General features: G+C 40.1%; 1 protein-coding gene across 2 annotated transcripts in view; it reads left to right on the top strand.

Annotated features, from left to right (window-relative positions):
• Positions 1–23,108, top strand: part of TBX5 (T-box transcription factor 5) — a 96,468-nt gene that overhangs the window by 32,705 nt on the left and 40,655 nt on the right. The window contains exon 3 of one of the 2 annotated variants that reach the window (XM_082244237.1): positions 7,832–7,939. The exons of the other annotated variant lie outside the window; for it this stretch is intronic. Within the exon in view, the coding sequence (XP_082100363.1) occupies positions 7,832–7,939 (108 nt within the window). The remainder of the gene's footprint in view (positions 1–7,831; positions 7,940–23,108) is intronic. 2 annotated transcript variants of the gene reach the window in all.

Below are 23,108 nucleotides of genomic sequence, written 5' to 3'. Positions count from 1 at the left end.
AAAGGCAGAAGGTTTTTTACCTTAAAGGAGATGTACAGCCAAAGCTCGTTTGGTTGTATATCTCCTATGGATCACAGGAGTGCAGTTTGTTCTGCACTCCTGTGAACCGTTTTCAGCAGAAAGCTGGCTGAAGTCTGCTGTCTGCTGATGTCACAGATGTCGGTCCAGACACCGCATCATCGCGACCACAGAGTTCGGATCCGTCAAGTACCTGAACCGACACCCAGGTCAGCCTCTCAGCGGCTCGCTCCCCGCCTCTCCACAGCCTAGCGCTCCAGTGAGCGAGGAGGGGGCAGAACAGAGAGCTGTGACTGACAGTCAGAAGCTCTCTGCTCAGGGAGCTGTCAGAACCGAGTGATCGGCGATGTTCGATCGCTCGGTTCTCAGTGCAGAGGTGCCGGGAGGACAGATGCAGCATTCACCTAGGTAAGTATATATTGGGAAAAAAATCCCATACATCTCTTTTAATGCATTTTCTGGATTAAGGGAAAAAACCTACTGTGTGTCGCTCCTCACCCAGCCCCCCTTTATATTTATCTGAGACCAATCTCAATTAAGTGGCTCTCTCTCTCTTCCCACTGGATATCAAGGCAGCAGTAGGAGCCATTGACTCCTGCTGCTGCCATTCACGGTCAGTGAGCAGAGGGGAGTCAGTGAGCTTTTGGGTTTGCATGGATGTTCTATACCCAAAATGCGAAAATCATTATAAAATAGGGATTAACAAAATATCTAAATTTGAACACATGTACCGCAGGCTAACATTAGCAAGTTTGTCAGCTCACAAATGGTTACGGCGCTAATTTTTACATTAAACATTCCTGTCTTATACTGTATTAATTTAGGGTTATTTCATTTTTATTGGACTAATTTTATTACAAACTTGATTTTTGCAAAGCCTTGAATCCTAATTTATGTTGTACAACTGCGACTTGTAGTATTCTATGAGATCCCGCTGCACATACTCTGTTCAGCTAAACTCACGTATCTGTGCAGGGAGATGAAAGGGGCATAACATGTGCCGAGGTATTGGGCTGTATATTCATCTCATGGTTTTATTCTGTTAGGGAAATCATGCCGGTTACTATAGAAACAGACTGGGAACACTGCCAAATGGAATCTCTGATATAGCTGCAAAATTCAGGTCCACTCCACACTTCTAGGTTTACACATTTAACAGTATAGATGTATTTAAAGGTACAATAGACATAAAAAAAAAGATGTCTTTACCTTTTAAATAATTTTGTTTTACACAATTATAATACGCCATTAAAGTTTTATTGCAGCATTTGCATTATGCAATCTTTATCAATATGCTAGATGAAATTCCAATTTTTGTGTTTTAAAAAATGATATGAACGCGCAAGCACTAGATTCTAATGAGAATTTGACTCTGACTATAATAGGAAAGTATCAAGCAAAGCATTACCTTTTCCCTAAATGGGAGATGGGGATCATAGTAGGAAACACAGATGAAGTCCATAGAGTTGTTGCTGCCATGTGAAAATATGTGCTATGCATGTTGGACTGTGTTTAGCCCCTACAAATATGAGCACACAGATTACAATACTTTTTAAAAGTAAATGGCACATAAAAGTATCCAGTGTGCTGCACAACACAAATTTAAAGTGGTTATGAAGCTACTATATTATGATGATGCAAACCCCTCTGTTAAATAAGCACGTGCCCCACTTTATGTGTTTTATAAAAGATATGCTGATTTCTACCTGATTTCAGAGCGTCTCCCGGCGCTCACGTGACTGCTTGCTACTCTCCTCTCCTGGGCTGACAGCTCCAGTGGGAGGAACTTCCGCTGGCCTCAGCTAGGAGGAGGGAAGGAGAGGAGGAGAGTGGCGAACAGTCACGTGAGCGCCGTGAGGCGCTCTGAATTCAGCTAGAAATCAGCATATTTTTAAAAAAAACATGCAGTGGGGCACACGTCCTTGTTTAACATAGGGGATTGTATCATTATAATATAGTTTTATATATTAGGAGGGGAGGGGCAGGCACTGTCATGAGCAGACAGGCGGGGGGGGGTGTATAGGAAGACAGAGGAGAGCTGCAGATAGCGCCAGGTGATGGAGGCACGTAAACTGACCACGGTGTCAGGACTCAGCAGCCATGATAAACCATGGTCAGTTTACAGGGGGAAGGCAGAACCAGGCAGGATCAGCCGGTATTTTAAGTTACACAAAGAGCCAAATTAAACAGCAAAAGCACTGTGCTTTATAAAATGCTTTAAGGGGAACAGAATCCATATTTTTTAGGATAGCAAACACTTTAAGCTGGCCATGCATGGCTCAATTTTTTGTCTGATTCCAGCAAAATAGGCCAAAATTTAAGCCATGGGTGATCCTGTTGGCACCACCTGGCTTGAACAGCTTTGAACTTGAAAAATTGAATAGGTGGGTGGAAAATTGTTGGATAAACAGTGACCGAATCTATCAGATGTAGTTGCTGTTTGAATTTTCAGACAGCCAAGGGGGCTGCAGCTATCTGAATACAATAGCCAGCAGGTGAGATTTATTCATTCACGCTAAACAACCAAATCTAGTGAATTGTTTCGTTCAGCCAGTGTGTGCACCTATGGCTAGCTTTAGCGTCATGCTTTATACATTTCAATAATAAATATGAAATTACCTGATAGGGTATAAACAGAAAAAGGCTATGTAAACTGGTGTTTTTTTTAGATTTTTAGAACAAAATTATTTGTATATAATAGACATGGCAAATCAAAAATAAGAGCAGCCTTGGTTACAAAATGCAAAGCTGTGGTCCAGTTAGAGAGCTGTTTATTTGTCTTTTTTTAACAAAGCACTAACCTATGCTACAGCATATAGAACCATGTGCCTATGACAATTATAGACTTACACATACCCAATATAGTCAATGCACTTAGAAGCCCATAAAAATACAGGAAACGTTTTGGATTGTATCAAAACCAGGAAGCCCTCATTATTAGATGAGTTATATATAAACTCCACACAGAAAATCTGCCTGGCTGGAACAGAACCAGGACCTAAGCTCTTTAAAGCACGAGTGCTAACCACTGAACATACAGTCCATGGTCAGTCTCTCTGACCTCTATTACCAAAGCTAAACGTTACTACCAACAGATTTAAAGGGGATGTAGTGTTTTAAGTGTTATTTAGATAAAAATGAAAAATAGATAAATATGCTTGATATACAGACTCATCAATATCTTCTAAAGTTATACATGTATACAATATATATATATATATATATATATTATATTATATATATATATATATATATATATATATATATATATATATATATATATATATATATATATATAGTGCATATAATTTAAATAATTATACATGTGTATAATTTGTAATTACATAATTATGATATGTGCTCAGAGCAGACATAATTGCCCATTACATATGCAAGCTCTTCTTCTTGCTTTGCAGAGCTACCCAACGGTTGTGTTTTTCGGCTACTTTTTACAATGGACATCTATGTTGATTTACCAAAGTGGTAGAGAATGTTCACTACAATTATGTAAAGAGTTATAAAAAAAAAACCAGGCTGTTAAATCCCCTAAGATTGATGAATATATACGTCCTGGGGGATTGATATACAACTTAACAGTTTATAGGAGAGAGACAAAGCAACTGCACTGCGATACACAGAACTACCACTAGTGGCTAATCGACAAATCTCTCTGTTTTATAACATAACAAAAAAGTAAACTTGTAAAACTGTCCTTTAAAAAATGATCTTATACTAAAGCCTGCAATAGTAACTAAAAGAATGCACTTACAGAAAACACACTATTAGTTTAGTTAGACCGGAATTGGTTTTACAATTCACATATCATTCAGCCTGAGTTGCTATATAAATGCTTTCTGTAAACTGTACTTCTTCGATAAAATAAACAGCTCACAAAAAGGTCTAATGTTGATGCTCTTCCTAAGGGATCATTTACATGAGTGGCACTGTCTAAAAAGAGATCCGTAGTAAATTGTTTCTTAGAAGGCAGCAAGGCAATAACAGTCAGACTTTCAAGATGGGATGCTGCCAACCTACAATACTGTTGTATGAATTTTGTCGCATCACTGCAGTGTGTACTAACATGACCGCTGGCCGTATTGACTTAAAGATAGATATTTGGGGGGGGGGGGTTAAAACTGCAACTCTCAACTGCAGGGCTGGCCCAATGGCCCAAGACATTGTGCTGCCTGGGTCCAAGAATGAAATGCTACCCCCCCAAACCCCCCCAAAAAAATTACACCCACCAAAAGGCCCTCACATCCATTATTTTATATAAATATAACATTTTGAAATAATTATATATATACTGTTATCTTCTTCCATAATTCACCACCAGACTGGTCCACCAAACACCCACTATCTTTCACATCTGTCCTCAGTCCTCCTGTCACTCCTGTGTCTGCCGTGCCCATAGCCCTAAAAGATCCAGCCTGCCCTGCGTGAGATGGAGTGCCCTGATGTCTGACGTCATTGCGCACACCACGATCATGTGAGGGATGTTCCCCAGAGGAGAAGCTCCACCCCTAATACTCATCAGTTTGAACTATGGGCAGCAGTATGGGATGGGGAAATGGCACCTGTAACCCGAAGCAAACTGATGGCACACAAAACTGCTGGGAAAAAAAAATCTTGGGAGTCAATTTGCTGCCCCTCTCCAAGTGCTGCCTGGGTCCAATGGACCCAGTGGGACCCATGGTAGGGCCAGCCCTGCTCAACTGACATGTAAATGAGAGCAACAAATGTATTCACACACACAAAAAAAAGACAAATTAAAAAGGTATATATTGGGCTGTAGTTCTGAAAACGTTAATACCCCCAGCTTAAGGTTGCCTTGGATGTTCACTAGAAATGTTCTCATCCACCGATATGGCCTTCATCCTAATACATATGATGAAAGGAACGTAGCTCCACCTTTAATGAAATAGCATTCGGAGCCACAAACATATCTGAATACCTGTGCCATCACTAACAGTCTCTGATTATGTGCATGTTGGCAGTTGCAGAATTGTCCCCATCGTTGCTATTCTTAAGGGTCCATGTCCACAGACAGATAAATGCTTCTCCACAGATTCTTATTTTTTTTAAAAACGGTGCTATGGCATATGTTGGATTATACTGCTTTGCTCCCACCATGCCATTATGGTGTTCCCAGACATCGCGCACAAACCCTGGGTAAGCATTGCAGTATATTTCAAAAGACACTGGAATTTACCTCTGCATAGAAATTTCCTTTTCATATGATTGGATAATTGAAGTGAATATTCGCACAATTTATTCAATAAATAATTGTAACTCTTTTAGTAAATCAGCCTCTTTTTGTTCACTGTAATGAACTGTATTGTTGGTCCTCTTTGAATGTAATGACAGATTCGGCTCACGGAGAAGGAAATATGGCGCCCAGCACCCTCAAGAAACAGCCAGGTAAGAATAGATGAAAGCATCTTCAGCCCGACACCTCCCAGGATACGCTCCTGACATGTTTCACCCCATACATGACTAAGCCCTGTGGGCAGGGCTGCTGGTAGAAATCAAGGGGCCCTGTAGAGCCTACCTAACAGGGTCTCTCACCCGGAATTACAAAAATTACAATTGTTTAAAATTATTTTTTTCCAATTTTTTTAAATGTTTTTTTTCCCATTTTAAAAATTATTTTATATATATATATATATATATATATATATATATATATATATATATATATATATAGTACTTTTTTTTAAATATCAGGGTTCTAAACAGAGCCCTAACATCTCACCTTTAAAACAGGGAAAGGGATTGGGGACACAGATTGTTTTAATTCCTTTCTCTGTAGCCTCAGTAGCACTGAAAAGGAATGAACAGGAGACAGAGGCTCCTGTTCATTCATAAACTAAAGCTTAGTAAACACAATTTATTATGCTCAGCTATGAATGAACACAGAAGTGATCTGTACCAATCGCTCACTGTGCCCAATTCAGAAAAAGAAGGGGCTGGTATATGACATATTTACTGGTGCCTGGAGCAGCCAGTGGGGGACGAGGGGGACCCAGACACACAGGAGGGAATCAGATGTGGGCAGCACAGGGAGGTGAATAGGTGCAGTGGGACAGGAGGACAATTACAGAATGATGCACTGTGTCTGTGTCTCTCCCTCCAGCAGCTGGCGGGAGGGAGAGGGGGAGAAACTGGCTTTCAGCTCCTGGAGGGAGCATTGTTCTGTAACTGTCCTCCCATCCCACATCACCGATCCCTCTACTGTCTGGGCCCATCTGTGTGCCTACAGGAGGCCCAGTGGTACCCCTTATCAGCGGCCCTTCCTGTGGGCTGGGCGTAACATGTCAGAGGCGTGGCCTGGGAGGAGTTGGGCTGAAGCTGCTTTCATCTTTTCTTACCTAAGCTGCTTTTTCAGAGTTTAGCATTCCATCTTTCCTTCTCCATTTGTGTATATACCTGTAGAGCTGGGACAGACTCTCCCAATGCCAGCACCCGCAACCAATAAGAGTCTATGTAAACAGTAGTGCAGCGCTAAACCACAAGCAAATATGACAACAAATAAATATATTGAGTATAAAGAATGTAAAACATCCAGTAAATAAATTAAAAGTTCATAAAAAGTTAATCATTCTGTATGACAGACATTCCAAATAAATGGAAAACGTGATGCCGTCACCGCCGCTGACCACGCCCCACATGTTTCGTCATAGATGACGTCTTCCGGGGGTTGGTCTGGACAGGGCTCTGTTTGGAGGTGATCTGGAGTACTTGTGGGTTTATTTGTCTCTACTGATGTGTCCTGACGGCTTATCCTGAAAGTTTTGACCGTGTTCCCCTAGAGTTGGATGGGATGTTTTCTTTGACCACCTATAATTTAGTGGTCAATACATTTTGGTAAGGAGATCCCTTTATCACCTGGGGTGTGAAGTGCTAATATCAATCTTTCAGTCACCCATATCTCCCTATCCGAACTTCTGGCTCCTTTCTGGGAATACTGGTTCATTTGGAATGTCTGTCATACAGAGTGATGAACTTTTTATGAACTTTTAATTTGTTTATTGGATGTTTTACAATTATTGTACTCAATGTATTAATTTGTTGTCATATTTGCTTATGGTTTAGCGCTGCACTACTGTTTACATAGATATATCATTGGAAGTTTGTATTTTTCCATGTGCTAGCTGCTCCCCTCATTAGCGCAGTGTTCTTCTCTTGTTTATAATACCAGTAAGAGTCACCAGAGCATTATGAGATGGCTGTTTGGAGAGGCACCTAAATCTTGTATGGTTCTTGGTGACAGATTCAGCTTACCATAGAAATAAATAGGAGCCTTCCTGAATGCACCAATGTGTATCTGAGCATAGTATGTGCACAGTTTTAAGATGATGAGCAACTACCGTGGCTGATTTTGGTCATTGCTGAGATTTTTGCCTGGTCCCCCAGCTTCTTCATGGGTTTTAAAGCATATCTAAACACACAAGCGCCAAGTAATATATTGCAGCTTACCAAACCTTAGATGTGGTGGTTGTTATTTTTTTTTTGTTGTTTTTTTGTTCTTTTTCATTTAATAATTTCATCTGTGGATTCGGCCAGTAAGTTTGTTATTTTCCAGCCTCGTTCAAGAGAAAATACTTTGGCGGTTGGAAGGTTGAGACAAACCATTTAATATTGATAGGGGTGCTTACAATGGTCAGTTTTCTTTTAAAAAATGATTTATGTAAAACCTTTATCCCTAAAGAAAAAAAAAAAAGTTTTATCTGTGTTAGCTGGAGTTCAGCTTTAATTTGCTAGTCAAGCCCATCTAAATCTGCTAGCGCATCTAATACTACCCTCTTCGCAGGCTGGCAATGCTGCTGTCCAAAGGTGTCTCTGTTGCTCTTCCATCCAGAATGGAGACACCCTAAGACAAGAAGTGTGTTACTGGACAGATCACCAGATGAAAATAAAGGTAAAAAAGCCTAATAAAAGAAAACGAAGGCAGTCGCCACATGTAAGGATTGGTAAACTGCAATATAAAAAAATGTTTTTTCTTTGGGTTTAGTATATCTGAGAGTGCATATAAATGACATGCAAAAAATATTCAGTAATGAAAATGTGAGTTCACATCCCACTATCTGCAGCTAGCTTTATAAAGACTAGTTAACCACTTAAGCCCCGGAGGATTTGGCTGCTAAAAGACCAGGTTTTTTTTTGCGATTTTTTACTGCGTGATTTTAACGGACAATTGCGCGGTCGTGCGACGCTGTACCTAAGCGAATTTGACGTCCTTTTTTTCCCACAAACAGAGTTTTCTTTTGGTGGTATTTGATCACCTGTGCGATTTTTTGATCATGTGCTATAAACAAAAAAAAGAGCGTCAATTTTGCAAAAATAACAATATTTTTCACATTTTTTTATATGAAATTTCCCCCAAAAAAATGTAAAAATCAAAATTTTTTAACATTTTCGGCCAATTTGTTTTATGCTACATATGTTTGGTAAAAAAAATCGCAAACATTGCAGCGGACAGATCGGACCCTTGACTGACATTTTTGACACTTTTGGGGGTACCAGTGACATTACTGCAGTAATCAGTGCTATACATATGCACTGTTACTGCAAAAATGACACTGGCAGGGAAGAGGTTAACTTTATTGGACAGGGAGGGGTTAAGTGTGTCCTAGGGGCGTGATTCTAACTGTGCAGGGACATTGCTATTGGTGTAAAAACAAAGATCAATGGTCCTACATAGTAGAACCATCTGATCTTCATTTTTACACCAGGGAGAATGACGGGCGGCTTGTTTACATAAGCCGCTCCGCCTTTCTCCCTTCACCGGAGCGATCGTAGTGTGACCGGCGGACATCGAGTCCGCCGGTCACACGCACTGTCTGTGAACGAGCCGCGGCGGGCGCACGCAAGTCAGTGACAGGCGAGTGACGTATCCATACGTCACTCTGCCTGGCAGGGGCTGACCGCCGCAGTATATAGTCGTGCGGCGGCCGGCAACCAGTTAAAGGGTAACTCCACTATCATGAGAAAAAAAAATCAAATAAAAAAAAAATACTATAGCATTTACAATTGAGACACAAGTCCAATTGTAATTGAATGTTATTATAATGACCTTTCCTTTTGAATCTGCAGCTCTGTAATTTCCTGTAAAATGCAATGCAATATGGCTACCTGGAGTATACAGGGCGACCTGGGGTATACTGAGTATACTGGGGCGACCTGTATACAGAACGCCCCCCAGAAACATAATTTCCTGCTTGTGTGATTGGCTCACTGATTTTCCCTGAAGTTTACACTAAGATACAAATCAGATTTTTGGCATCCCCTGCAACAAAAATGTCATTATATGTTAGATATCCCAATAAGAAAATAATGTCTAAAGGGATGTAGACCCTGCACCTTTCATTATAGCCCTGATTCTGCAGCAGCTGATAGATAATTATGAAACCACTGCCATTAGACCCACTCAGCACAGAGGAGCAAACAGTGATTTCTTCAAAATAACAAAAGTTAGGAATCTGCACAAAGTTTGTTATAATCCTTGTAATGTTTTTTTCTCAACAAAAGTTGAGTTACGCTTTTAAAAAAAACAAGCAGCAAAAAAACAAACATCGATTATTGGGTTCTATCAAAATACACACTTTTCCATTTATAATTGTGCAATGGAACCTTTAACTCCTTGTGTTCTGAACAGAATCTCACAGATGGATCAGTCAGGGAAGGGTTACTTAAAACTTGTTGATGTGTGAGTCAAGTAGTAGTGAGTTGATGGTAATTGTCAGGAATTACTCTGCAAGCAACGTGCTGGGCATATCCTTCCAGGGCCTGGCGTAGAAAAATGTCATCAGCCAGCGGGTAAACTCCGTGATCAGACGGTGGTTAACGCAGGTGATGCCAATGGAGACATACATTAAATCTCCCTCATACATCAGTGGATGAATGAACAGGGTTCTTATACACACACTGCTGTTTGGCAAGGCTATGTTCTGTGGCTTTTCGGGATTGATGGAATGGTTGTCTTGGAAAAAAGGCAGAGAGAAAATGAGAGAGCAGCCTACAGGGAGACGTCAACCACACAAAAAGGGGAGGGCTACTGGGATTTAACTGTGTGTGTGATTCCGTCTGCGTACGACGCACATTTCTTGTGTGCTGCTTAAAGATGTTACATTATTCGCTGTGTAATTAAATGATACGATCAATGCTGTTCTTAAAATAATAAGAACTACTGTAAATAACATATATGTTTATTAGCAGCTCACCAATACAGAACATGTAAGACACATGTACATTACATTACATATTAAAAAAGAATTTGATCTTCAGTATCCCAGCATTTTGATGTATGATTATTATTTTACTTTTTTAAACAGCACTGTAGACCTTGACAAGCTTCTACAGAAATGTCAGCATTTTTTAACTCCATTACTGGTTAGAGTACTTTGTAAAGTGATCTGAAAGCAGCTACTCTTACATTTAACCTTCATAGATGAAAAATATTGATTACTGTATCAGGGACTGAATGGCAACTTTTGGCCCAAGGGGCAAGTACAAACCAGAGGCCCATGGTGCAGCGACTCAGCCCCCCCTCATACTCTGCCTCTTCCAGCCTTCTTCCTGACCCTCATTCCAGACTGAAGCTCTGCTTTAGGTACTCTCTACTCACCGGGCGAATCTGGGTTCCCGATCTGGCTAGCAGGGGTAGTTGGGGGGAACTGGGACTGCCTGGGGGAGGAGAGTCTCCAGTGGGGCATGGAACCAGCCTCTGCTTAGACACAGTTTACACCATCCATGCTGGGGGAGGGGGGGCCTGCATTCTGTCCTTGCCTTCATCCCGCACTCAGTAGGTCAGCGGTGGGGACTTTTTACTTCTCATCACCAGTAATTCTTTAGTCATGTCTGTGGTAGAAGCGGGGCAGCCTTTTAACAGGGCATCAGAGTGGCCCACGGGGAAATTGCCCCCCTGACCCCTGGCCCAGTCCTCCCCTATACTGTATACAAAGGTAATTTAAACTTGCAATGCTACTAATCTGAACATGGATTATCCCTAGCAACAATATAATCATTTAGTCCAGGGGTGTAAAACCTGTGGCCCCCAGGCTGCATGCAACCCAAGACGGCCATGAATGTGGCTCAACACAAAATTATAAAGTTACCTAAAAATATTGAAAAAAAAATTAGTAAAAATGTGTTTACACTTAGCGAACACATGCGGCTGGAGAAACATTTGACAGTGGGGTTGATTTACTAAAACGGGAAAGTGCAAAATCTGGTGCAGCTGTATATGGTAGCCAATCAACTTCTAACTTGTTCAGTTGAGCTTTGACAAGATGCACCACACTGTCCAAAAGAACAAAGCAAGATCCATTCTGACTATTTTATGACCATGCGGTTAGCTTACAAAGCAATCAAATGTACATGAACCAAGTAAAAAAAAGCCTGTAAGCCGTGATGTAGCAACAAAAAAGGCAGTGTATGTACAGGTATTTATCCCTGGAAACCTGTTCAGAGGCTGCAGTATATAAAAGCAAGCACTAACGGTAGCCAAAGGAAGAAGAATATTTGTATATGCTCAAAGTAATTACTCCAGCTCAGTGTGCACTATGGTCTTTTTTTACTTTTTGACCTGTTGTTTTACAGTTAACATTAATAATATCAGCCTATCCCTAACAGTCGACAGACTAAAGCATTAGTGAAAATTCTTCATTTCATTTTTTTTTTTTTTAGGCATGCCACGGCTTAGTTGTTTGGACACTGGAGCATACACTCAATATGCTATTGACATTTATTAATAATTTCAATGCAAAGGATGTTGGACCATGTGTGTGTGTATGACAATTCATATGGCAGGCGATTAGAAAATACTGTAAGGATTTGCTTATCTACATTTTCTATCGCAATTTAGCGGGGTAAGAGATATGCCCTCTCAGTACTGCACCACCTTCTTGTCATAGCAGATTTTTTCTAGCTTGGATAACTGAGAAAACACAGACTTTATAGATGTCAAGTAATTATCTCCCCTATGCCCAATCAGTGAATATATCGTATTAAAATGATAATTGTGCCCCCCCCCCAATTCTGCCTCTAAAATAAGACTAAATGAAACAGTTAACATTTATTTTACTCTAGTCAACAAGAGTATGTATACATGTCTTGGTGGTTGTAAGCGATGTAACAACTCATACCACCAGTTGCAATGATCAGCAGACCATCAGGTCATGTAAGGGCTAAGAAGAGCTTGTAACTACTGAAAAGATTTGTCATCACAAACTGTGAATGTCCAAGATTTTGGAAAATCTCTAAGGCTGACCATAGATGGAGCAAATTCTTTTCCTGCAACCATGGGTGTTGACAGGGGAATCCCTCCTGCTGAAACATGTTGTTCTCCCACCAAGGGAAAGAGGAGCCATTCGCACCAAGAGAACACAGTGATTTTTACTAGCGGCTATAACACCTGCTTGCAGTAATTGCTTGTTACATTGATCGATCAACTTGGGTACATTCAGCCTGTCCTTACATGGTTTGAATCTCAGCTGGTTCTTGCTGAACCAGCCGAGATTAGAACCTTCTATGGCCGGCTTTACAATCTGTTATGATAATACCCTTTTTATTATTGGACAATTCAGGAAGAAGATGGAGCCAGGTCCCAAAGCTGTACTGATGCACCAGAAGATGAACAGATATATAAACATTGTTCCTTTTAGTCTAACTATAACTGGCTTAATGCAGATTGCATACAGAACTGATAAGACCATAGTGTTTGGAAGGAAGGGCAAGGACAAATGGTGTATGTGAGGTTGACGACTACCCCTGAGAGGGCACCAAAGATCACACTTGGACTGTCTTAGCTTCATTATCAACCTTGTGTATTTATATAAAACAGTCACAGCAATTATACAAAATTTCAAGGCATTAACAGAACTGGAAAAAAAGAGGATTATAACACATAAACAGTTATTTCAGCAGCAGGAGAGACGGGTGGGCCATGACACGGAGCTGACAGGCAGGGAGGGGGGAGGGGGACAAAGAAGGACAGTGCAGGGCTGCGGATGATGGAGACATGTAAACTGACCACGGTGTCAGGGCTCAGCAGCCATGATATACCGTGGTCAGTTTACAGGGGGGAGGGTATAGCCAGGCAGGATCAGCCAGGTATTTCAGGTGATATGGGGGGGCAAATGACACAGCCCAAGCACTGTGCTGTATAACATGCTTTAACATTACAGGATCAAATTATTTTTAGTTAATAAACGCTTTAAAGCATTTATCAAATTGCTTTTGGAGTCTTTGAAGAGAAGGATTTGTCAGGTGTTGCTATAAGCTTAGATGACTACTATAGATGTGTCTTGAGGAGTCTGTTTGTAAAAAAAATCTGAAAAGTTGCTTCCTGGACAATGGATGGAAGTGAGTTCCAAATTGTGGGTGCTCTCTCAGAGAAAACCCTAGCAGAGGGAGTTGCGGTAATTTATTCTGGCTGACACAAAAGCATGGTTTAATTTTGACATATCCTCTGTTTGAATCAGATGTTTAATTCTTGGAATATTCCTAAAATAGTGGAGAGTGGATCTGATAACAGCTAAAACCTGTTGCTCAATAAGTCAGTTAGGCTGCGCACAGTCTGAGAACATAGGAATTGTGTTCCCAAGGTTTAAACCACCTAGACATGTTTGCTGGCGCTTTAATTGCTTGCTGACTGTATAGCTTACATATACAGCGGCAAGGCGGTTCTCCTGTGCAGCATCACGTTCTAGTACGTGATCCTCCACTTCCAGGTCTGGGGCGCATTTGTGCCACTGGCGACCTGCTCCCATTGTGATTATAGACAGCGGGAGCTGATCTACGGGTAACGCAGGCTTGATGTCTGCCGTCACCCACCGATCATTAGGCAGAGAGCCAGAACAGTGGTCTGCCTATGTAAAAAAGGCAGATCACCACTCTGTCAGTAGGGAATGCATTGATTCTGATTTCTGCAAAGCAGAAATATGCATCATTGCCTTCCCCTAGTAAAAGCACCTCCCACACAGTACACAAGCACTGGCTAGGCACACAGTTAACTCTTTGATCACCCCTGATGTTTACCCCTTCCGAGCCAGTGTCATTAGTAAAGTGACAGTACATATTTTTTAGCACTGATCACTGTATTGGTGTCACTGGTTCCAAAAAAGTGTCAAAAGTGTCAATTAGTGTCCAATTTGTCCACTGCAATATTGCAGTCCTGCTGTAAGTCCCTGATTGCCACCATTACTAGCAAAAATAAATAAATAAAAATTCCATAAATATATCCCATAGTTTGTAGACATTATTGCTTTTGTGCAAACCAATCGATATGTGCGTATTGGAATTTTTTTTATACCAAAAATATGTAGCAGAATACATATTGGCCTAAATTGATGAAGAAATTAGATTTTTTACATTTTTATTGGATATGTTTTATAGCAGAAAACCAAAATGTTTTTATTTATTTATTTATTTATTTTTTTTTTTCAAAATTGTGTCCTTTTTTATTTATAGTGTAAAAAAATCAAACCTGCAGAGATGATCAAATACCACCAGTGGATGGTCTGAAAGACAGGCAAAGTTGTTATTTTCCAGTGGCGTTATGTATACAGTAAATAACATTAGTGACAGAATAGAGCCCTCTGGCACCCTGTAATGCAGTAGAATTGAAGAGGATGATTGTATTCCTGATGTGACCCTTTGTGAACTAACAAGAAAGGTTTGAACAAGCTGAGCACTGTACCCCCTTACCCACAAAGCAGCTTTAAAGTGTTTCTAAAGGAAAGATTAAAAAAAAAAACATGTTATACTTGCTTTGTGCAATGGTTTTGCACAGAGCACCCCCGATCCTTTTCTTTTTGGGTCCCCCGCTGGCGGTCCTGGCTCCTCCCACCTGCTGACTGCCCCCAATAGCAAGTCTCTTGCAATGGGGCACTCAAGCAGGCTCATTTCTGAGCCAAGTTCTTTGTGTCCATTCACATATTTCCTTCTCTGCCCACGTTCTATCCTCATTGGTTCACTGGCTGTGATTGACAGCAGCCAGGGCCAATGGCTCCCACTGCTGTCTGAGCAAATGAGGCGATAGAGACCCCAGTGAGCTGCTGTTCTCATGCACCTCATTGGATCGGGGTGGGCTCAGGTAAGTATAGGGGGGGCTGCGGGGGGGGGGGAGAGCTGCAACCAGAAGTTTTTTTTTTTACCTAAATGCATAGAAGACATTAAGGTAAAAACATTGAGCCTCTAGAACCACTTCAAGCTATTCAGTAAGATGTTATGGTCCACAGTGTCAATTTTGGGGCTCAGGTAAGTATAAGGGGGGGGGGGGCTGCAACCAAAAGTTTTTTTTCCTCAATGCATAGAAGGTGTTAAGGTTAAAACATTACGCCTTTAGTGATTCAAGTGATTCAGTAAGATGGTATGGTCAACAGTGTCAAATGTAGCACGAAAGTCAATTAAGATAAAAATAGAGCATTCTTCCTTGTCTCTAGCCATCAATTGATTATTCAATAGGCAGGCCACTGCTGTTTCTGCACTGTGGTTTATTTTTTTTATCTAAAAGCAGATTGAAATTTGTCAAATAGTTTATTTGACAGCCAAACTTGCTGCAACTGCATTTGGTTGGACATCGGTTGAAAATGGCAGGAGCCAGTAAGATGTTATTGTCTATGGGGGTTGCTTTACTAAAGACCAATTGGCTGTTCACTTTGTAATTTTCCCCCAGAGTTTAGTGAATTTGTTGAAATTTCACGTGGCACAGAAAAACCCAATCATGTGCAAGCGAAATAAAATAAAGCAATATGATGGAAGTCAGAAGAACTTCACCCCGTTAAACTCTGCGAAAAATGATTTTGCTAAGCGCAATTTCCCTTGAAAAGCGAACAGTTGGTTTGCCTTTAGTAAATCAACCTTACAGTGCCAAATGCAGCTGAAAGCTCATGGGGGATATGGATGGAGCCTTCCCCCATTGTCTCTAGCTCGTTATTCAATACACAGACCAATGCTGTCTCTGTACTGTGTTTTTTTCTGAAATCTGATTGAAATTTGTCAAAGATTTTATTTGACAGCCTGTTAGCAACTGCATTCTCAATCACTGTTGGTAAAAAGGGGAGGTTTGACACTGGTCTGTAATTGGCAAAGATCTCTGGATCCAAGGAAGAATATTTTATCTATGACCTGATAATGGCTTCCGTAAGTTAGTGAGGGAAGATCCATCTGTTGAGGGAGAACTGCGCACATTTTTTTTGTTACTGCTAGACGTATGGCCCTGTTCATATCCCAACCCACACATGACAGTACAAGCATCCCTTTCTGATCCTTTTGTACTCCAAGTAACTTTTTTTTAAGTCCGTGCAGGAAAAAAAAAAAATTGAAATTTACTGTAGACTGGAAAAGCAATGTCTCATCTGAGGGTAACAAAATAAATTAGGAATCAGTGCATAATACAAAAATGATTACATCATTAAACAGTGTTTATTTGTTCTAAGTAGAACACAAAGGCAGGGATGAGGGGCTGGTAATGGTGCTGTGCACTTATCTGCTAAGAACTGCTTGTGAGTATGCAGATAAGAGAGAGTGACTTTGGATTTAACCTTGAAGTTCCTGGGCCTTTCACATGGAGATATCGCTCCACATGTACAAAGCTGCAAGAAGTCAAACCTTTAACCCTTTAATCACTCTTTGCTAATAAAAAATGTTCTATCAATTTATTGTAAATGAACGAATTGCAAATTGTTGGAATCGTTGGAAATAACATCAATAACACTTGGCTGCATGTTTTGTCGGGAACGTGTTAGATTATGGTTTTAAAATATTTTGTTGGCTTAGCTTTGTAAAAAAATTATTTTTTTTGCATATTACATTAACCAGTTTACCTCCGCTCACATAGAGGCTACTGCGGCACTTTGCCACGATCCCGTCCCTGGACTCCTCCCCCTGTAGGCGGCGCGCGCCGCCGGAGGCACGCTCCCGCTGTTTTCATTCACAGCGGGAGTCGGGCCAGGGGAGGAGCAGCGGCGATCGCCGCTGCTCTTACCCGATCGTCGGGGATCGAGTCTGGAGATCCGCCCGCTGTGTGTAAACACAGCGGGCGGATCTCCATAGTGACAGGGAGTGACAGATCGGAGTGTTCAGCATAGCTGGACATCCGATCTGTCCCTGTCTCACAACGTCACCTCCCCCCCCACACGTCAGTAAGCACCAGGCATACATTAACCCCTCCCTCTCCAATAAAATTAACCCCTTCACTGCCAGTGTCATTTTTACAGTAAAAGTGCATATATATAGCACTGATTACTGTTGTAATGTCACTGGTAACCCCAAAAGTGTCAAAAATGTCAGTCAAGGGTCCGATCTGTCCGCCGCAATGTCGCAGTCCCGCAAAAAAAAATCGCAGATCGCCGCCATTACACGTTAAAAAAAAAAAACACCAAAAATTACAGAAATCTTTCCCGTAGTTAGTAAACGCAATAAATTTTGCGCAAACCAATCAAAATACGCTTATCGTGATTTTAATTACCAAACATAGGTAGCAGAAAACAAATTGGCCAAAAATTTTAAAAAAATTTGATTTTTACATTTTTTTGGGGGGGAATTTCATATAAAAAAAATGTGAAAAATATTGTTATTTTTTCAAAATAAACGCTCTTTTTTTGTTTATAGCGCAAAAAGTAAAAATCGCACAGGTGATCAAATACCACCAAAAGAAAGCTCTGTTTGTGGGAAAAAAAGGACGTAAATTTCGTTTGGGTACGGCGTTGCACGACCGCGCAATTGTCAGTTAAATTCGCACAGCGCCGAATCGCAAAAAGTGGCCTGGACGGAAGACAGCAAAATCCTCCGGTGGTAAAGTGGTTAATGAAAGTTCAAAAGATGCAACTGATATGTATAAACTCTATACAGCTTATATGCAGAGCTGTATTCAAACCTCAGCCACAGTAAAGCATACTAGATAAATCAAAGTTCCACGGCTCAGCAGAGACCATGGGGGAGATTTACTAAAAGTGGTGCACACGGAATCTGGGGCAGCTGTACATAGTAGCCAATCAGCTTCTAACTTTGCATTGTTCAGTTAAAGGGTAACTCCACATTCCGGGGGAAAAAAATCAGCAAATAAAGAAAAAACAATATAGTGTATACAATTGTGACACAAATCATATTGTAATTGAATGTTATTAAAAATTATCTTTCCTTTTCAATCTGCAGCTATTGTAATTTTCTGAAAATGCAATGCAATATGGCTACCTGGAGCTGTTCTGTACACAGTATGTGTACTGACCACACCCCAGAAAGATAATTTCCTGTTTGCGTGATTGGCTCACTGATTTTCCTAGAAGTCCGCCTAAGATACAAGTAAGATTTCTGGCATCCCTGCAACAAAAATGTAATTTTTGGTGAGATACTCCCAATAGGAACACGCCTAAAGGGATGCAGGCCCAGCAGATTTCCTCATTAGAGCCCTGCAGCTGCCACAGCTGATAGATAATTATGAAACCACTCCTATTTGACCCACTCAGCACAGAGGAACAAACAATGATTTCTTCAGAATAACAAAAAGTTGGAATCTGCAACAAAGTTTGTTAAAACCCCTGCGATGTACAGAGATCACCCAGAGGGGAATGTTTTTTTTCTCAACAAAAGTGGAGTTACGCTTTAAGCTTTGGCAATTAAACCTGGAAGCAGTTTTTTTGCAGAGTTGCAACATATTTTGCACTCCAATTTTTAGTGAATAACCCAATGTGTTGCTGGTTTCACTTGACATAGGCTTGTTGGAATTTTTTTTTTTTCAATCAGCAGCTGCAGCCACTGGTCAGTATATTCTGACAATGGAGAATCCCAAAGGCAAAGAAAAACAAAGAAAGGGTGCACCGACCTAGCACATTATCCTCATTAACAGGCTTTATTCATATAACATTTAAAAATGGCTACTCACAGACGTAGGTGAAAATAAGGAAGGCTCTGAGGAAGAAGTTAAGCCTCGAAACGCGTCAGCCGTCATCTTATCGGATATGGACGATTCTATGGACTATTCCTGACATCTGAGCAACTGAGCTCGATATGATTTATTTTCACCTACGTCTGTGAGTAGCCATTTTTAAATGTTATATGAATAAAGCCTGTTTTTCTTTGCCTTTAGTATCGGTGGACTACCCCAGTCCGTTATGGGCAGCAAGACCTTAGCCATCTGAGACGCCAGTTGTGAGTCCCGTGGGGAGTGTGGTCGGGGGGCTTGGATTCCAAGCGCAGGAGAAGGGTGTTCACACCTTATTGTTTTGGAATGGAGAATCCCCACTGTTAGAATACAATATCTTAGCAAGGGTATTCCTCTATATATCTTGATTGTTTGGATGGAGGAATCCTTTCGTTCAGTCTGGTAAAATGGTTCATCTATGGTCAGTCCAAGGACATCCTTTTATACAAGCTTCACACCCCTTGTGTTATGTGAATAACCAAGAAGATTACAGCTACAACTCACTATTGGATACAGCCTACGGTTTGCTTTGTAAGCATGACTAGTTTATATCATATAATTAAGTTATATGTGTACTGACCTCCAAACAAGAGAAAAGAGATATGGCTTTACACTTCATGAACTTCAAAGAGTCTTGTGACTCCTCTCAATGCCCCCCTGCACACTGTTTGTTTACAAATCTCTTACTGGATATAGCCATGATTGCTCAGAGAGGGCATTAGAGGCAAACAAAATAAAGTAAAAGTTAACATTTTAAAATTGTTGAGCTTGGTGCCCAGCCTTATGGGTGTCAAATGGTGAATACAGATATTTTATATGTATACATTCGTTTATAAGAATGAGACTCTATGTTACTATGACCTGCTTTGAAAATCCCCTATTCGCTTCTGTTTTTACAGAACTAGTATGTACCTAGCACCAGCGTTTGCGCTTTCTGAAGTCTTGGCAAAATTGCTTAGCTTTATAGCAAACCATTGAAAATTGTAACCAGTTATGATGCTAGCTATAGCAGTTGCATATGTATTGAATATTGCAAAAGTAAAGCAAAGTCTGGCTTCATATTATTGTAGGCATGACAACAAAATGACTCAATAATATCAACCCTTTATCTTTGAGTTTAGAGAAGCCTTTTTCAACTATGGAGCCATTGGTGTGCGCAGCATATTGCATTCGATTGTGCACGCCAAATCTCACACACAAATGTATATATATATATATATATATTATAGATAAAAATATACGCACACGCACATCTATCTATCTATCTATCTATCTATCTATCTATCTATCTATCTATCTATCTATCTATCTATCTATCTATCTATCTATCTGTCTATCTATCTATCTGTCTATCTGTCTGTCTGTCTGTCTGTCTGTCTGTCTGTCTGTCTGTCTGTCTGTCTGTCTGTCTGTCTATCTATCTATCTATCTATCTATCTATCTATCTATCTATCTATCTATCTATCTATCTATCTATCTATCTATCTATCTATCTACTCTGCCCCACCAGCACATGATCTCCCTGCCTGCAGATTCAGAGTGAGAGAGAATTGTTTCCACACTTTTCCTTTAAGCAGAGTCGCTCAGTTGGAGATCTTTCTCATCTCCTCACTGGCACTCACAGCAATAATGCTAATGCACATGTGTTAAATAGAGTGTGCCAAAGCACACCTGGCGCACCATGTGTGCACGCCTATGAAGGGTGCCTTCAGGTTTATTTAGGCGTGCCTTGGCAAAATGCCTAAAAATTTACAAAAAATTGTGAACAAGCCAGCAGGTGGATAAAGCCTGCCTTTTGGTTGCACAAAGCCCCAGGTTTTCCCTGAGCTCCATTACAACCCTCCAGCCGCCAGCATCCTAACGACAAGTGTTGTTATTGGTTGATAAGGAGGACGGCAATCACCTACACAGCATCCACGTTTGCCCCTCCCCTGCCCCTCTCTGTCAGCACTGGGGTCACAATAGCTGAGTGAGGGAGAGAAACTGAGACAGAAGTAATACTTGTATCAGTGTGAAAAGGCGGATTTAGCATATTAGTAAGAATAAATCGCATCTAATGTTGAGTGTGCTCCATGTGTGGTAAACAATTTGTTTAGCTTTTTACATTTAGGAATGCGGTGCTTCGAGGTTTTTCAGAATTTTACAGGGTGTCTTGACTGAAAAAAAGTTGCGAAAAACTCGTTTAGAGTATCTATGCGCACTTCTAGGTGTGGGCAAGCTTCCCATAACAGCTGGCACATCACAGGCCTCAGACACAAGCTTAGCTTGCAGACGTCTCTGATTTCCTACAGATGGCACAGGGGCTACAGCAGTGTGGGCTCAGTAGAGACTGCAGCCCCCTACTTATGGTAGCTCCATTAGTGTGCTTGACAAGGTACAATGTAGGCCTGTGCAATAAAGATTGTTTTCCTGCATACAGAAGACTGTTTAGATACATATTTAAATATGCATTATATATATATATATATATAGATAGATAGATAGATAGATAGATAGATAGATAGATAGATAGATAGATAGATAGATAGATAGATAGATAGACAGATAGACAGATAGACAGATAGACAGATAGACAGATAGATAGATAGATAGATAGATAGATAGATAGATAGATAGATAGATAGATAGATAGATAGATAGATAGATAGATAGATAGATAGATAGATAGATAGATAGATAGATAGACATTTTTTTTTATCTTCTGATACCTAAGAGCTTTTACATTGCAGGAGGAAAAGATCCGATGTAGGGCTTTGGAATCTTTATTTGTATATGTATGATTTTTATTATGTTCATATTGATATTAAAGTATGGCCAAATCAGTTACATGACTTAGATATATATATCACTATGAACATGTGGATTACAATTTGTTTAACATGTTCATATTGATTTTATTAATACTCCAATAACACTAATACATTTAAAAGGAAACAGTAGCGTAAAATGTTTCAATTGAATGCTCTTCTGTGAACAAAGGAGTTAGCAAACAACCCTCATTAGCTCAACTGACTTCGGCTTCTCAATTCAGATGAACAAAGAGACGTCACTAGTAATAAACAAAGGATCAAATCCAGCTCACATTCACTATTGGATAAGGAGTTCCAGAGACAAAGAGATCTAAGCAGAGAGGAGAGCAGAGGGCAACGTAAGGCCGGATGGAAGTGCAAGCAGCTTCTTCCAAACCTCAGTCACTCCTGCAGGGGTTAAGTCACTCTTCAAAGGCTTCTACAGATAAGTCCTGCTTTGAGCTTGTATATTTATCATAAGACAACAGGGCAAATTCTATCAGTATCCGTTAGTATGACTGGAAATTCCATTTCGACATATCTTGTCTACTTTAACCCTTAACCCCCTGATGCATTCTGTATTACTCTTTAAGATGTGAAAAATGTGACAAGTCCAAGGTGCGCAGTATTGAAGAGCAGTGGTTAACATTCGTTTTAAGGCAGTCGTACTACAAGTAGAATGTTACAGTACAGAGATAGAGAATCTGTTTGGATAGCACATTCAAGTGTGAAATGATTTCCTATCTGATTGGCCAAGCTATTATAAATAAGGAAAAAAAATTCATATGACTGAAGGTGTAATTTCCATTATCCTTTGTTGGACACTACAAAATATATCCTCTCTTATTGGGATTTTTAAGGCAATCAAATTCATTTTTTAAATATAAAAAACCTTGTCTTTTATTATTGTTTCTTAAAAATGTTATTTTAGAAAATGACATAGAGTTTAATTGTTTCTTAAAAATTTTATTTTAGAAAATGACATAGCGTTTAAAATAAATCTTTCTATGTAACCATACATCACATGAACAGTAAACATCATGGTAGTATCTCAAAGATGCAACAAGTGGTGTTCCCCAACTGATTAGTGTTCAGTCCCATCACCGAGGAAAGGCAGTAGATGGTTTCCAATAGTTGCCTTTCCTTCGTGATGGGACTGAACACTAATCAGTTGGGAAATACCACTTGTTGCATCTTTGAGATACTACCATGATGTTTACTATTCATGTGATGTATGGTTATATGGAAATATTTCTTTTAAACTCTATGTCATTTTCTAAAATAGCATTTTAAAAAACAATAATAAAATACAAGTTTTTATATATTTAAAAATCTGTTTGATTGACTTAAAAATCCCATATATTTTGGAGTTTTTT

Source organism: Pelophylax lessonae (genome assembly GCF_965119305.1).
Source record: "Pelophylax lessonae genome assembly, chromosome: 1".
Lineage (NCBI taxonomy): Eukaryota > Metazoa > Chordata > Amphibia > Anura > Ranidae > Pelophylax > Pelophylax lessonae.
This window is presented reverse-complemented; position numbering and strand designations above follow the sequence as displayed.